The sequence below is a fragment of the Carettochelys insculpta genome, chromosome 14 (genome assembly GCF_033958435.1).
Source record: "Carettochelys insculpta isolate YL-2023 chromosome 14, ASM3395843v1, whole genome shotgun sequence".
In the NCBI taxonomy this organism is placed as follows: Eukaryota; Metazoa; Chordata; order Testudines; family Carettochelyidae; genus Carettochelys; species Carettochelys insculpta.
In genome coordinates this window covers 5,098,253-5,114,468 of record NC_134150.1, presented here as the reverse complement: position 1 = coordinate 5,114,468, position 16,216 = coordinate 5,098,253, and the positions used below count along the sequence as shown (strand labels likewise).

General features: G+C 48.8%; 1 protein-coding gene and 1 long non-coding RNA gene across 3 annotated transcripts in view; one reads left to right on the top strand and one right to left on the bottom strand.

Moving 5' to 3' along the window:
* The first annotated feature begins 13,074 nt into the window (after positions 1 to 13,074).
* SLC12A3 (solute carrier family 12 member 3) overlaps positions 13,075 to 16,216 on the top strand; it is a 55,501-nt gene continuing 52,359 nt past the window's right edge. The window contains exon 1 of the mRNA XM_075009040.1: positions 13,075 to 13,430. Within this exon, the coding sequence (XP_074865141.1) occupies positions 13,128 to 13,430 (303 nt within the window). The 5' untranslated portion in view covers positions 13,075 to 13,127. The remainder of the gene's footprint in view (positions 13,431 to 16,216) is intronic.
* Positions 13,900 to 16,216, bottom strand: part of LOC142020827 (uncharacterized) — a 63,754-nt gene continuing 61,437 nt past the window's right edge. Inside the window, exon 5 of one of the 2 annotated variants that reach the window (XR_012647508.1) lies at positions 13,900 to 14,011. This is a non-coding gene — a long non-coding RNA (uncharacterized LOC142020827). The remainder of the gene's footprint in view (positions 14,012 to 16,216) is intronic. The other variant, XR_012647509.1, reaches the window with a different exon arrangement.

Genomic DNA, 16,216 nt, shown 5'->3' with positions numbered 1-16,216 from the left:
GGGAGGGGTCCTGATTAAGCAATTCAGGATGAAGCTGAACATTCTCTATACAGGTGGCACATCGTGTAGAATACAGGACTGGTGCTTTGTGGGGAGGGTGTGGTCTGGGTTGAATTCCCACGTCTGATACATCCCACGACCAAGTCAAAATGACTCAGTTCCCAGATGTAAAACATCAGCAAATAATGCTACTCCCCCTCACTGCTTAGACTGCAAGCTCCATGGGGCAGGGAGCTCCTCTTGCTTTGAATCTACGGCCCGTAGCACACAACAACCCCTATCTTGGTTGGAGAGTCTAGCTGCTGTTGGAATACAAACTGCTCTCCAGTTGTGGGACGTGGCAGATTGTGGCTCTGATTGATCAGTTTCCTGTTCCAGATGCATCATTTCTATTGCTAATCATCTCATTGCCTGTAGCTTTTCTGGCCCTCTGTCCTACTGCAGCATTCTAAATGTTATTACATGCTGCCCTGGTTTCTACTGCTATTGCGTCCCTTCCTCGGAAACTGTTTCTCTCCTCCCTCACAGGCTGTGGGTCGCTTTACCTGCTGTAACCAGACAGCTGGCCTCCAGGCAAGTTCTCATTATGCAGTGTTTTACATGGAAAGGTTGTGTCTGTTTTAATTTCCCTCGATCCCTTTGTGTCTCACAGGCAAAGCTTGCTTGAGAGGTTTGCAGGTCAGACACCAGAGAGGCCCTTGAGTTAATGCTGTGCCAAGCTCCAGGCAGTTTCCTTCCCTAACTTTGCTTTGTGTTAGGGAGTTGAGGTTGTTTTGTATTTACTGGAGACCCAATCCATGAGGTCTAGTCTGGATCCTGATCTGCACTGGCAAGATGGACTTGCTACTCTGCTGCCTTGGACCAGAATTCAAGCAAGCTAGCTTCAGCTAATCAGCTCTGCCACAGGCACTCTGAGAGACCTTGGCCAAATCACTGAATTAGAAAAATCAACAGAGTGCTCCTTTGGTTTGGCTAGTGAGAGTTTTTTGGGGGCAAGGACACACTCTTGCCATCTGTACATCTCCTACCCTAACAAATCTCTCCTAAACTGCTCAAGCACTGAAAATTTAGAAAAATCAAAATATTTATGAAATTTATAATAGTCTGGCGTGTCTCAGGAATGCCTCAGGCACTAGATCAGAGTTATGTGTTGAACTGAGACTTTAAACAGAGCAGAGGTCTTTATGTACAGTCTGTCTCTCGGCCCATCAGGCATGCAGTGGACAGAAAACACAAAGATTACATCTCTGTCTCAGACTCCAAAGGAAAAGCCCTTCAGCCAGATTCAGGGACAAGGCCTGCCCTGAAACCTGAAGTTTTGCACAATTTGAAGACAAGCAGCAGCATTGGTTCATATAGTCTAACCTTGAAGGAGGCGAATTTACCCCAGTGTGTGTAGCAGATCAACCACCACTCCTGCAGCTGTAATTTGGGTCTTTTTTTTTTTCTTTAAAAAGTTGTACGGATGAATACAAAAGTATGCCCAAGCACCTGACAAGTTAACAGTGCAGTGGTGGGGCTTGATCCAGTAAGGTACCAAATATTCAGGCTCTGGTTCTGTACAGCGCTTAAGCATGTGCTTAAATTAATCACTGCCTGAAGTGCCTTGCTGTGGCAGATCTGTCATGCTCTCCATGCTGCACATTGAGCCTAGGGTAAAGCTGACTTTTGATTAACTACATCCCTTTTCATGACAACTGATTATGCATCCTTGCCTTGAGGGTGAGATGCCCTTAGCTGTGTCACTGAAAGATGGGGCTCCTCTCTCTCAATACTCTTTGTGGCCTGCTGGGAAGTTGTGTAAAAACCCACAGGCGGCCTGGAACCTGGGCTCTCTGGCGCTTAGTGCAGGAGCCTCCACAGTTGGAGCTAAAAGCCAGCAGGCTCTCAGCTAAGGCTGTAGAGGTGACTTGTTCTTTCTCTGTATAAGTGGGCTAGGTGCCACTGCCGAAGGTAGTGGGCCACACCTCGGTGTGTGGGTTACAGCTACACTACCTCGCTCCATCGCGGTATGCTGCCAACCCAGTTCTGTTTTTCAGGCCCTGGTTATGAGCCACCCCTCTGGCCAGTAGCAGTCTCTGTCCTCTGCAGGAAACCAGCAGGGTGGCTCTAGGGGGTTAGACAGCTCTAGGTCTCTGCGCTTCTCAGCTGCGGTTTAGGGGAACCAGGCCAGTTTACAGCACTGGGTGCTTGTCTGGAGCACAGGCAATTCCTCTCAGGCTTGTTCTCTGCAGGCTTCCCCAGCCAGTGCGCTACTGCGCCTCTCCTGGGAGCGTTGGCTGAGCAGGAAGCTTCTCCCCAGCCTCCTGGAGGCCCCTTTCTCCTCAGGCCCTCCCGTCCCACCGCAGTCCTTAAGTGCTCGTTACGCTCAGGCACATCTCTGCCTAATGGGCTGTGCCCCACCACCCTGTGCAACTTGCTCAGTGTGTTAACTTCTCCCCAGTGAACCTGACCTGCCTCTGCCTGTGCCTGGCTGTTCTAGCTGAGGGTGTCACAGGGATATCACCTGCCAATGGCCAGGGTGGAGGGGCTCGGCACACTCCCCCCTGCCTGTCACCCCCTGCCTGAGCACAGCCCAGCTCAGCAAGGATAGCCCCACCTCGGTGCCAGGACTACATGGTGCCAAGCTGGGCAGGGTACAACAAGCAGCATGAGGCGAGATGTGTCCACAGAGGCCTGGCGTGGTGCTGGAGGCAGACCTGCTGATGGGGGAAGGGCAAAGGGATGCCTGCAGTCCTGCCCCTTCTGCCTGAGGTACCACCTCCTCCCCTACATGGAGTGCCGACCCCACCTTGCCATGGGGCTTGCGGTGGCTGTCAGCCCCCTGGCTGCAGGTAGAGTCAGCCCCAAGTGCAGCCCGTGCTCCATGAGCTAGTCCTGTCCCTGGCGTGCTGGCAGTGAGTCCATCCCTCCCCACTGTCTGTGAGGGGAGCTGGGGGTGCCGACAGGCAGCTGGCCCCAGCTAGCTGCAGCAATTTGCATGGCCACAGGGCTCCCTGGGTGCCACCTTTCCCCAGTCCCCTCCCAAATCCCCCATCAGAGCACCTCAAATAACCCCTCAGTCTCCCTCCCATTTCCTTCCATAACTCTCCCAATGACCTGCTCCTGCTCCCCCCAAGACCTGCTTCCCTGCTAATGGCCTCCCAGCCATCCACAGTACCCATCCTGCCACAGCAGCCAAGCAGCCCAGCTCCCCACAACAGCAACGTCTACCAGAGACCTGCAACTAACTGTCTCTTCTGCAGCATCCTACCCACGCCCTAGAGACCTCCTCCCACCGGCGACCCACAGCTAACCCCCTTCCCACAACCGCCTCATTCCTGCCAGTGACCCACGACTAACCCCCTTCCCACAGCCTTCCCTGCACCCCCACCAGCGGCCCACAACTAGCTCCCTTCCCACAGCCTCCCACCCACCCCCACCAGCGACTCACAACCAACCCCACTACTTACAGCCTCTCACAGCTCCCCGCCCCTGCCATTGACCCTCAAATTACCCCCTTTGCACAGCCTCCCACACATACCCACTAGATTCCTCCATAGCTCTCCTGCTCCAGCACCCAACCTGCCCTCCCAACCAGTGCCCTAGACCTGTAAGTAGCTTTTTTCCACCACATCCTACCCACCCCATAATATCCCTCTTCCCCTCCCACGGAATCCCCTAATACTCCTCCTGCCCCTAGCTTTCAACCTGCCCCTCTCCAAGGTCCCCAATGAACCACCTCCCACCCACCTGCACTTCACATCCTTCTGCCATGGCTCATCCCAGCTCCGGGCTATACCAGTCCCATTGCCTCAAATAAACTCATGCCCCCTCCACTGCTCCCCATTTGCCCAGAAACCCACCTCTTAAAGCTCTGCCCCATCACCCCATCCTCACTAGCCATGTCCCTCCCCACAATCTCCCACCTCAGCACGTCACCCGCCTCCATTGTTGAACCTCTAACTCCGCTTGGGGCCCGTCTGTGGTCTCCATCAGCTCCCATTTCGCCAGCACCTGGCTGCACCAACTACCCCTCACCCTTCCTCAATTGCTCCAGCCTGCTCGGGCTTGCCCAGGAAACCTCCCCAACACCCCTCACTCCCTTAGCCCAGCAACCTCATGCTAGCCTCATACCTTCATGTGGGCTGGTGACCTCCCTCCTGTCCCTGAAGGCGATGGGAGGGCTAGATCCCCTCATCTGGGAACCCGCCACAGTAAATCTGAGGTGGGAGAGCAAAGGGGGGACCCTGCAGGATAGGAGTCACCACTGCAGGTTGAGCGTGGGGCAGGCTTGCACTCGTCAGCTGAAGGCGGCCCTTGGCAGTGCCTCAGAATATAGAGATGCACACATGGGGGGCGGGGACTGTCAGTTTTACTCACCCCCTTCCTCAAGAGCATCTTCCCCAGCTGCTCACGGTTGTACATCTAATTAGCCTCTTGCCTGTGTAACAGCCCACAGGCAGGCTCGAGCCTGGGACCACTGGAGCTGACTGCAGGAGCTGCAGGAGCTGCTACAGGCTGAGCTAAAAGCCAGTTGACGCTCAGCCAGGGCTGCACAGGAGAGTCATTCTCTGTGTGTGTAGGTGGTCTAGCTGCCACTACATGGGCCAGTGACCCACACCCATTACACGTGTGGGTTACACACTTCCCCTAGCTGGGAGGGCGCATCCCGAGCTTCAGAGCCGCAAATGAAACTCTGGACAAGCCCCAAGTTGTAACCGCCAACCGGCAGACTCAAAGCGAGGGACCTCTGGAGCTGAATTTAGGAATCTCAACAGTCTGCGCTAAAAGCCAGTTAATTCTCAGCTGAGACTCCAGGGGAGACTCGTTCTTTCGGTGGGTAAGTGGTCTAGTTGCTACCAGCTGGGCCAGTGAACCATACCTAGGTGTGTAGGTTACACTGGCACAACTCTGGGAACTGGAACTCCTGGCTCCTTCCCCCACCAAGCCCAGCTAGCAGGCAGTACTAGCTTCGATGGGAGAGTGAAGCTTAAACTGTCTTCCTGAACATCAGGGGACTTCAGCTTGGGGAACCCACCACAGGCCTGAGAACTTTGGTACTTTCCTCAGTATCACCAGAAACAAAGGGACCAAACAGCTGCATGTCTGGCCTGGGTAATGTTACACAGGGGTGACTGGTTTGTGAGGCTCCAGAAATGTCCCAAGCGGATAAGTGTGCTGGTGCAGGTTAGTGTGTGTTACTGGGGGGTCTCGTGGGGTAATTTGTGTCATCTTTAACCAAGTGAGGAAGGGTTCATCAGAGTGAGCATGCTCATTGCTGCCGGTTGGTTCACGTGAGTAAGAGCCAGTCCTTGGGAGTAAGAGGTTTATAACCTAGCCTCTGCCGCCTGCATGTGAACCAATGCAACCCAGAAGGAACTAAGCCCCCTGCAAGCATGGCAGGCAAAAGCTGCAATGGGAATACAAAAGGTTGCCGGAGGCACTCGGAACAGACTGAATTTTCCATTAACCCGCCAGAGTACACAGAGCTGCATTTCAAATGGCTTTTCTGATGTCACATTCCAACTTTATTACCTGACTTCTATTTGCTGTCTTTAGCGATCTTATCTGTAACTGCTTTTAAATTGACATGTGATGCTGGAGAACAAGCCTCCCAGTGTTCAGTCTGTACACGCACCGTCCTGGTCAGAACTTTCCTGTTCGATCAGCTGAGATGAGCGTTTAGGCCTCTATTCAGGCAGCTGGTCTCTGTCCAGGGCAGTGCTTGCAAACATGCTTGTCTTTAAGTGCATGGTTATGCTCCAGTGAAGTTGACTTGAAACTTAGGGACTGAGTCCCTTATTGAAACCAGCGGAAGCTGGTTTGGGGGACTGTCCTAACCAGGAAAAGCATTCAGCCCAGGTAACCCATGCACTTCCTAGGTGTGGGTGACTGTCCCATGCAGTGGCAGCTAGACCACTCACAGTGAGACAGAGACTGAGTCTCCGATACACCCTTAGCCGAGAACCAGCTAGCTTTCAGCTCAAACTGTAAAGAGGCTCATGCACTCAGCTCCAGAGGTCCCAGGTCTAAGTCCCCCTGTGGGCAGTAACACCTGCACTTACCTGGCATTCTGCATGGGGCCCATGATCTCTGGAGCTTTCAAGCTGTGGTTTTTAAAAAATAGGCCCCCTCTGGGGCTACTACAACATGAACAATAACTTCAGCTTAATTTAGCATGTTTGAAGCATATTCTACATGGGTCCAGTATTGAGTGGTGCTGAGACGACAGAGCATACCAGGGAGCCTATAGAAGCTGTAGCTACTCGGCCTGTGAGGCATGAGTGTTCTGCATAAAGTGACTAATCCGGTTCCCATGGGGTATATTCACTTCTGCACGAGGCAACTCCTGTTAATGCCAGTAGGTATTTCACAGGCCTACAGCTACTGCAGATGTTGTGTATACAGATACCCATTTGAAAGGCAATTTCTGGTTCCGGATGGCTCAAGGATTGTTAATGGTTCATGTGAGCTTTTACCCCTCGAGCACTCATCTGAGGCCAGGCCTGGCCAGGACTTGTTACCAGAGGATGTATATTTGAGGTCCAAAGTGGAATGCGCTCATTGACTGGTGTCCACATGGCCACTATGGGTAATGGGCGCCCTTGATGCCAATCTAATTCTCGAGGTGAGTGTCTGAGAGTATGTCTACACTACCTGGAAGCTCAACCCACTCAGGATTGATCTTTCTGGGTTCGATTTCACATGCCTGGTAGAGACACACAAAAATCAAACTATCAGGGGTCGCCAGCCAACCCAGGTACACCTCAATCTTGGGCGGAGTAAGGGAGGTTGCTGGGAGAAAGTCAATTGCAGATAAATGAGTTCAAGTGGTGCAATTGCTGTAGCTAGAATTGCATATCTGCAATCGACTTATCTGCCTAGTGTAGACCAAGCCATAGTAAGAAATGAAGGGTGCTCTCCCCATGTTACGTCTAGGTGCTGCATGATGGGGCAGGAGCCCATTGGGGCACCTCAGCCTGCTGCTGACCCTAGCACTGTACCTATTGTGTCGCTGAGGCGGAACTAATCTTCACAGCAACACTAAGATCCTGAATCAACAAAGCATTTGAGCCATGCCAAGGTCTAAACATATAAGAAATCCCTAGCAAATAGGGGCCTGACACATGCGATGACCTCCTAAGGTCTCTTCGGCTACGTCTACACGTGCTCCAAACTTCGAAATGGGCACGCAAATGGCCATTTCGAAGTTTACTAATGAAGCGCTGAAATGCATATTCAGCGCTTCATTAGCATGCGAGTGGACACGGCGCTTCGAAATTGACGCGGGTTGCCGCCGCGCGTCTCGTCCAGACGGGGCTCCTTTTCGAAAGGACCCCGCCTACTTCGAAGTCCCCTTATTCCCATCAGCTGATTGGGAATTGCACCACTTGAACTCATTTATCTGCAATTGACTTTCTCCCAGCAACCTCCAAATCAGCTGATGGGAATAAGGGGACTTCGAAGTAGGCGGGGTCCTTTTGAAAAGGAGCCCCGTCTGGACGAGACGCGCGGCAGCAAGCCGCGTCAATTTCGAAGCGCCGCAGCCGCTCACATGCTAATGAAGCGCTGACTATGCATTTCAGCGCTTCATTAGTAAACTTCGAAACGGCCATTTGCGTGCCCATTTCGCAGGTTGGGGCACGTGTAGACACGGCCTTTCAGTCCTAGCATTCTATGATTCGTGCCTGGAGACTCCAGTCCAGGATCTAGGCCCTCTTGGGCTAGGCATCACAGATGTGTGATAAGACAGGCCTTGCCTTACAATCTGAGGCTACAATACAACCAGTGGAAGGGGCAAGGGAGAAAGAACAAATCCCTGGGATGTGATCACCATTAGGACAATACGCAGCAGTCTTGGCATGTGGCAGTGTGGCATTTCATGGATTTTTACTGGGAGCTCTTCCCATGCAAAAGGTGCATCATGGGAGAAAGCCTGAAGAGATTTGATGGAAAACTGGATGGATTCACACTAACAGCTCACACAGAATAGGCAGCATCTGGCTGCAAGTTAAAGTTGACAGTGAGGCTAAGCCCAGGAGAGCCTGAAAAGTAAAGGTAAGACACATGCGTCTGTAGTGAGGAAGGGAGGAGTCAGCAGAAGGATGCAGTGAGGGGGTATTCATCGGAAGATAATCGCAATATCTGATTGGCTGCTGGTTTCCCTATCACACTAGTGCCATATTCTTTTGCACTATTTGGTCTCAGCCTCTCGGAGATATGCTGCAGGTTTGGAGCAAGAGGTGTTGGTGACATCCTGTGAAAGGCATTTGCATAATAATTTCCTGCACTGGCTCTGCCTCAGGGTTATACATCTGTCCTGGGTTTTCGTGGCATCTAAGGCCCCAGCTCAGTGAGCGTTTGTTTAGACAGCCAAATTATTTAGAAATAACAGCCGCTATTCCGAAATAACTTTGTGAGCATCTACACAACACAACTGCTATTTTGAAATACAGCAAGGTCGAGACATTCACTAGTGCAACGTTTGCGAATTCAATTATTCGCAAATGGCCGCCACATCCCTGGGGCTCCGAGCCTGCTGTCTTCCTGAAATTCAATATTCACAAGGGTTCTCAACACCGAACCCTCGCAAATGTTGAGACACTACTGTAATTTCAAAATAGCATCTGGCTTATTTAGCATTTAGTACACACCATTGTACTAAGAACAGCAGCTATTTCGAAACAGGTACTTTGGGTTAGGGATTGTGTAGACGTAGTATTTCAGCTTAGTGCCCCTGGAAACAGTCCTTTCAGGGGCTCTAATCTGAAACAGGCTCTGTTGTGTGTGAACACACTAATTTGGAATAAGTTTTGCTTATTTTGGAGCTTCCCTGTAGTGTGGACACATTATTCTAAAATATCTTATTTTGGAATAATAACTCTGCAATAAATTATTCTGGAATAACTCTAGTGTAGACATACCCTGAGGTACCAAAGGATGTATGCATCTATAACCACTCTTATTTGTTCTTCCCAGGTTTTGATGGAGAACTTTGTGGAAGTCACAAAGATTTCTCTCATGAACTCTCAGACCTTAAGTCAAAGGCCAGGAGAGTTTAACTTTTGGGTTGTTTTCTTTTCCTTTTCCCCTCCCAAGAGACTGAGATGATGGCATTGGCAAAAGCAAAGTTTTAAATGATCTGATTTGAAGCTTCTTTTCCCCATTTAGTTTTCAGTCTCTTGAGATGGTAATTTCTCTAGCTCTCCAGTCACCATGGAATAGGCAAGAGCTGGATTTATAATACTTAAAAAAGCCTAATTTTTTCACAAAACACTTCAGGTTTTCTCTTTTCATCATAAAAAAGAAAATAAGTACAAAGAATTTTATTCCCCTGTGCAGGCCACCTTCAAATACCTTTCCAAAGGTTTCTCAGGCAACATCAAAAAAGTTCTTCTTGGTCAATTGTTCCATTTTTACACCAGACCTGTTTGTCAAATCCAGCTATTTGCATAATACACTGTGCTCCATATTCTTGCCTTTACAGAGCAATTGCTCTGGATTATATGCCACACACAATTTTTTTACCCAGTCATTTAAAAAAGATCCCAATTATTGGTGTGCACAATAAAATATACCCTCCCTTGGCCATAGCAGGTGTTCACTGGATCACCTTGAGACTGTCACCTGTAGTGCTGATCACACCACTGCACCCAGCTACTTGCCCTCTGGGGCTCCCCAGGTCCCTGTCCTGCTGAGCCTGAAGCCTTGGTTTTCCCCAGCAAAGGCACAGAGTTGAGGTAACACCCTTCCCAGTAGAGTGACACAGGCACTGATGATAGCTCAGCTTTGGAAGTGCTCAGTTACAGGGACTTGACAGTATCCAGGAGCACAGTCCTCCAAAGAAACCAAATCCTCAGATGACTCCATCTCACTTTGTAATAGTTTTACACAGAGAAAGCTCGTAAATATCACTGTCTTTATCAATGAAAGAGAATGATGCACAGCTAACATTCCCTTCCAGGTAACAATTATTTACCCTGCTTTTGATAACAAAAGTGATTTTATTGAGTATAAAAGGTAGGATTTAAGTGATTGCAAGTGATGACAGGTCAAATCACACTACTAAACTACAATCATAGAACCCTATAAATCATAGAATCCTAGGGCTGGAAGACACCTCAAGAAATCATCATGCCCAGCCCCCTGAATGTGAGAACATAAGAACAGCCACATTGGGTCAGACCAAAAGTCCATCTAACCCAGTATTCTGTCTTCTGTCAGGGCCAATGCCTGATGCTCCAGAGGCCGTGAATAGAACAGGTGATCAAAAAGCGATCCCTCTTCTGACGTCCATTTCCAACCTCTGACAAACAGAGGCTAGGGACACCATCCTTACCCTATTTTGGCTCATATCCATTGATGGACCTAACCTCCATGAATTTATCTAGTTCTTTTCTGAACCCTGTTAAAGTCTTCATCTTCACAACCTCCTCTGGCAAGGAGGTCCACAGGCCTGTTGTGTGAAGAAAACATCTTTTTGTTAGCCTTAAACCTGCTACCCACTAATTTGATTTGGTGAGCCTTAGCTCTTACGTTATGGGAACAAGTAAATAATTTTGCCTCATTCATTTTTTCTGCCCCAGTCATGATTTTATAGCTCTTTCACGTCCCCCTTAGTCCCTGGAGACACTTCTCTTTCAACCATCTCTGACTGCATCTTTCTGGTTTATTGAACTTGATAGCTTCCTTCTTCCATAATGCAAAGATCTTTGGGAGGCTTTGTGTGTAAGAGGAGGTACTGTCTGAGCTAAAACTACACTGTGAAACGGTGAATTTGACCGAGCATGAAGGTGCATGACACAACAGAGTACTTTCCTTACCCTTCCCAACCACCGCCTATCTGATTCCTAGTAACAGAGAGGAAGCCGTGCTGGTCTATACACTATCAAAACAAAAAGCAGTCAAGTAGCACTTTAAAGACTAGCAAAACGGTTTATTAGGTGAGCTTTCGTGGGACAGACCCACTTCTTCAGACCATAGCCAGACCAGAACAGACTCAATATTTAAGGCACAGAGAACTAATATTCCACATAAAGACGGATTACAAGCAATCAGAAATATCATCCCTGATGCCACCACAGCCAATCTGGTGTCTGACCTCTGTAACTTTGTTCTCACACACAATCATTTCCATTTTGGGGACAATTTATACCTCCAGATTAGTGGAACTGCTATGGGCACCCGCATGGCCCCACAATATGCTAATATATTTATGGTTGACCTGGAACAACGATTCCTCAGCTCTCGTCCCCTATTACCACTCCTCTACTTAAGATACATTGATGACATCTTTATGATTTGGACCCATGGTACAGAGGCTCTAGAAGAATTCCACAGAGACTTTAACAATCTACACCCCCACCATCAGCTTATGCCTCAATTACAACATGCAAGAGATACATTTTCTGGACACTACAGTACTACTCAAAAATGGCCTGATCAGTACCACACTGTACCCAAAACCTACTGATCGCTATACTTACCTTACCTTCTAGTTTCCATCCTGCACACGTGACTAGATCCGTTGTTTACAGTCAAGCTCTTAGGTACAATCGCATTTGCTCTGATCCAACTGACAGAGACCAAAAACTACAAGAACTTTACCAAATATTCATAAACCTGAATTACCCACCAGGAGAAATAAAAAAACAAATCGACAGGGCCAGACGAATACCCAGAGACCAGCTACTCCAAGATCGGCCCAAAAAAGCCAAGCACAGAACACCACTGGTCATCACCTACAGCCCCCAACTCAGACCACTGCAACCAATTATTAAAGACCTACAACCTATCCTGAATCAGGATGCCACACTCCAGAAGGCCCTGGGTGACATGCCTGTTCTCTCCTACAGACAACCTCCCAGTCTCATGAGGATCCTCACTAACAGCCACAGTCTATACCCCAGGAATACCAGTCCTGGAACCTTTCCCTGCAACAAAGCCCGCTGCCAGCTTTGTCCACATATCTTCTCTAGAAATACCATCACTGGACCTAACTAGGTTACTCACAGAATCACGGCACTTTCTCATGCTCCTCTACTAACATCATATATGCCATCATGTGCCAACAATGCCCAGATGCTTTGTATATTGGACAGACTTCTAACTCCCTTAGACAAAGGGTCAACGGACACAAAACAGACATCAAAACACTCCAGATCTACAAACCAGTTAGTCAACATTTTAATGGAATGGGGCATTCTGTCAATGACCTAAATGGATGTGTGTTATTGAAGAAGAATTATTGCACCATTCTGGAAAGAGAAGCAGCCGAGCTGGCTTTTATATTCAAATTCGGCACATTAGCACATGGTTTAAATTGTGATGGGAACTTTCTGAGCCACTATAGGGGCTCGTCTGCATACTTGGCTCAATCTAATTCTTGATCTTCCCCCCGCCACCCCTCCACTCTCTGATTTGCTCACCTCGATTATCTTTTTCTGATTTGTCCTCCTTGATTACTGTTGTTGGTTCTCTGTGCCTTAAATATTGAGTCTGTTCTGGTCTGGCTATGGTCTGAAGAAGTGGGTCTGTCCCACGAAAGCTCACCTAATAAACTATTTTACTAGTCTTTAAAGTGCTACTTGACTGCTTTTTGTTTTTATCTGATTCCTGAATTACAGGCTTAAACTCAGCAGCTCTACCTCAAAGTCTCTGAGTAGGGTGGGTGGTGACAAGGAAATACCACTGTCCCTCCTCCACAGCCATTTTACAGAGGCTATTCAGGCTCAGTAATAGCCCTGAGACAGATGTGTTGTTTTGTGGTTTTAGGTAAGTTGTAGTGGGAACAGAATGTACCTGGCTAGGCTGCAGGGGAAACAGAACTCCGCATTCCCTCACTGATCTGTCCTTGGGACTTAATCTTTGACCTGTTATCGCAGCTCCGATCAGTCACTAGGAGGCAGTGATTCTAGTAACAGGCATTTTGATACCTTCAGGCTATTCTTTTCCATGACCAGCTCTGGGTGGTTCAAGCCAATTAGTTTTCCCTGTGAGTAATTGATTAAGTGGGAGGCCAGTTGGTTCGGTCTGGTTTCACTGTGTATAAAGTCTCCATACTCTCCAGTGTGCTGCCTATAGCATCACAGCCCCATCATCCCTTGACCACGAGAGACCCAGGCAGAGAGACGAGCCGGGAAGAAATGGCAGAGTTGCCAGTCACAGAATTAACTCTTGACTCAGCCCACTCTAGTGGCAGGTTCACCATTAGCACCCTGATCAGCACCGAGGACAGCAGCAACCCTCACTACGGACAGCCAGATGCTGCCACCTGTGACCCGATCCATCCCAGCCATCTCACCCACAGCAGCACTTTCTACATGAGGACCTTTGGCTACAACACCGTGGATGTTGTGCCTACTTATGAACATTATGCCAACACGAAGGTGGCTGGGGAAGCCAATAAAGTTAGGCCTACTCTGGCAGATCTACATTCTTTCCTGAAGGTAAGTCATATAGCAGGACTGCCTCTAGCACTGATTTATTTGAGCCCTGCTGTAGTTTGTGTGTAGAAAATGCTCTTGGTGTACCTATTGCAGTCCCTTCAGAAGAAACAGACTTTGAAATGAGCCTACTGCACACACAGGTCATAGAAAGATTCACTAAACTAGACAAATTCATGGAGTTTAGGTCCATTAATGGCTATTAGCCAGGATAGGTAGGAATGGTGTCCCTCGCCTCTGTTTGTCAGAGGCTGGAAATGAATCATAGAATTCTAAGGCTGGAAGGGACCTAGGAGCTCAAGTCCAGCCCCCTGCCCACAGGAGGATCAACCCCATCTAAATTATCCCAGCCAGGACTATATCAAGCTGGGACATAAAAGCCTCTAGGGATGGAGATTCCACCACCTCTCTCGGTAACACATTCCAGCACTTTACCACCCTCTAGGTGAAATAATTTTTCCTAATAGCCAACTTACCCCTCTCCCTCTGTAACTTCAGACCATTGCTCCTTGTTCTGTCATCTGTCACCACTGAGAACAGTCTCTCTCCATCCTCTTCAGAGCCCCCTTTCAGGAAGTTGAAGGCTGAAATTGCATGGAGGACAGGACAGGGATCACTCAATGATTACCTGTTCAGTTCGCTCCCTCTGGGACATCAGGCATTGGCCACTGTCAGGAGACAGGATATTAGCCTAGACGGACCTTTAGTCAGTTCCAGTATGGCTGGTCTTTATGCAGAGGTCTGCAGCCTGTGGCTCCAGTACCACATGCAGCTATTTAAGGAGTCAGTTGCGGCTCCCTGCCCTGCTGTTGCTGAAACAATAGACCTAAACTGAATTGGTTTAATAGCTGGCAGGACAGTGGGAGAGATCCAGCCTTTAAACCAATTAAATTTAGTTCCATTACTTCAGTAGTGGCAGGGCAGGGAGCCACCCATGCAGCAGGTGGGGGAAATGCTAAGTCCACAGGCGAGCTGGGGAAGGGGTGGCCAAGTCTGCCCCTGCTGATGCAATGCAGCCCCGCTGAGAAGGAGGCAGAGGAGTGCCAGCGCATGCAGTGGGAGGAGCTTGTTGGCTGAGGCGAATTAATCCAGGGGATGGCAGGGGCAGGCTGGGGCTGAGAGGGGTTAAGCTTGGGGATGTGGGGGGCAGGTTTGCAGAAGTGCTGAGTTTTGTTGACCAACTGTCAACAAAACACATTTTGCCCATTTCTATACAGGTCGCTTCCTTCGGAAGTGGTATGCTAGTACATGGAGCAAAAGATGCTAATGAGGCATGGATGCAAATTCCCCGCACCTCATTAGCATAGCATCACGTGATTTGGAGTCCGGAAGACCGTTCTTCTAGACTCCAAAACACTGTGTAGAAGTGTGGCCCTGGGGGGGCTTCCAGAAGGAAGTCCTCCTTCTGGAGGCCCCTTCTTCCCAAAAATTTTCGTGAAGAAGGGGCCTCTGGAAGAAGGACTTCCTTCCAGAAAGCCCCCCTGGGGGCCGTGCTTCTACACGGCGTTTTGGAGTCCAGAAGAACCGTCTTCCGGACTCCAAATCATGTGACGTTATGCTAATGAGGTGCGGGGGATTTGCATCCATGCCACATTAGCATCTTTCGCTCCGTGTATTAGCATGCCACTTCCAAAGGAAATGGCCTGTGTAGAAATGGCCTTTGTGTGGAGACTCTCTGTGAGTTTTGACACAACTCTGTACTGTAGGTGCAGATGAAGCCCTTTTGGCTTTCTGATAAAAACATGGCCTGGCTTTTTTCATGTTCCCACACAGTGAAATCTGTCTCTCTCCAATTTTGGCGTCTGCCCCTCTTTGGTCCAAAATATGGAATCATAAAACCCTAGGGCTGGAAGGGACCTCAGGAGGTCATCGAGTCCAGCTCCACTGTCCAAAGCAGGATCAACCCCAACTAAATCTTCCCAGCCAGGACTATGTCAAGCTGGGACTTAAAAATCTCTAGGGATAGAGATTCCACCACCTCTCTAGGTAACACATTCCAGTGCTTCACTACCCTACTCATGAAATATTTTTTCCGAATATCCAACCTAGACCTTCCCCACTGTAACTTGAGACCACTGCTTCTTGTTCTGCCATCTGTCACTACTGAGAACAGCCTCTCTTCATCCTCTTTAGAAACCCCTTTCAGGAAGTTGAAGGCTGCTGTCAAATTGTCCCTCACACCTCTCTTCTGCACGTTAAATAAGCCCAAATCCCTCAGCCTCTCCTTGTAGGTCATATGCTGCAGGCACCTAATCATTTTGATTGCCCTCCCCTGGACCCTCTCCAATGCATCCAAATCCTTTCTATTCTGCACAGTGTGGGGCACAGAAGTGAATGCAATACTCGAGATGTGGCCTCACCAGCGCTGAATAATGAAATATCCCATGCCCAATGCTCTTTGGAGCACCTTTTCCCTCCAAGCATGACAAGGCGGGGCTATGGTAAAATTGTAATTGGGTTAGGATGGATTTATAAGTTGTGCCAATAACATGTACCTAAGTGACTCTTTTTTAGCATTTGTGTAAACTGAAGTAAACAAAGAAGAGGGAATAGCCTGCCAAGGGAGTTGCAGAACTCAAGTTGCTTCCTAACAAAACCAGGTCTAAGATCACTGCCCATGAATCCACATTGTAAACCACAGTATGGGGTTAGGTTTCCTTCCTTTCATTTCCTGGAGGGGTAAAAAGAAGATCGTTGAAGCCTCTCTCAACAGCTATGCTCATTTACCTTTACATTGTAGCAAACGGGTGTGCATGTAGGTTTTATTTTTCAAGTGAAATTAGCACTGC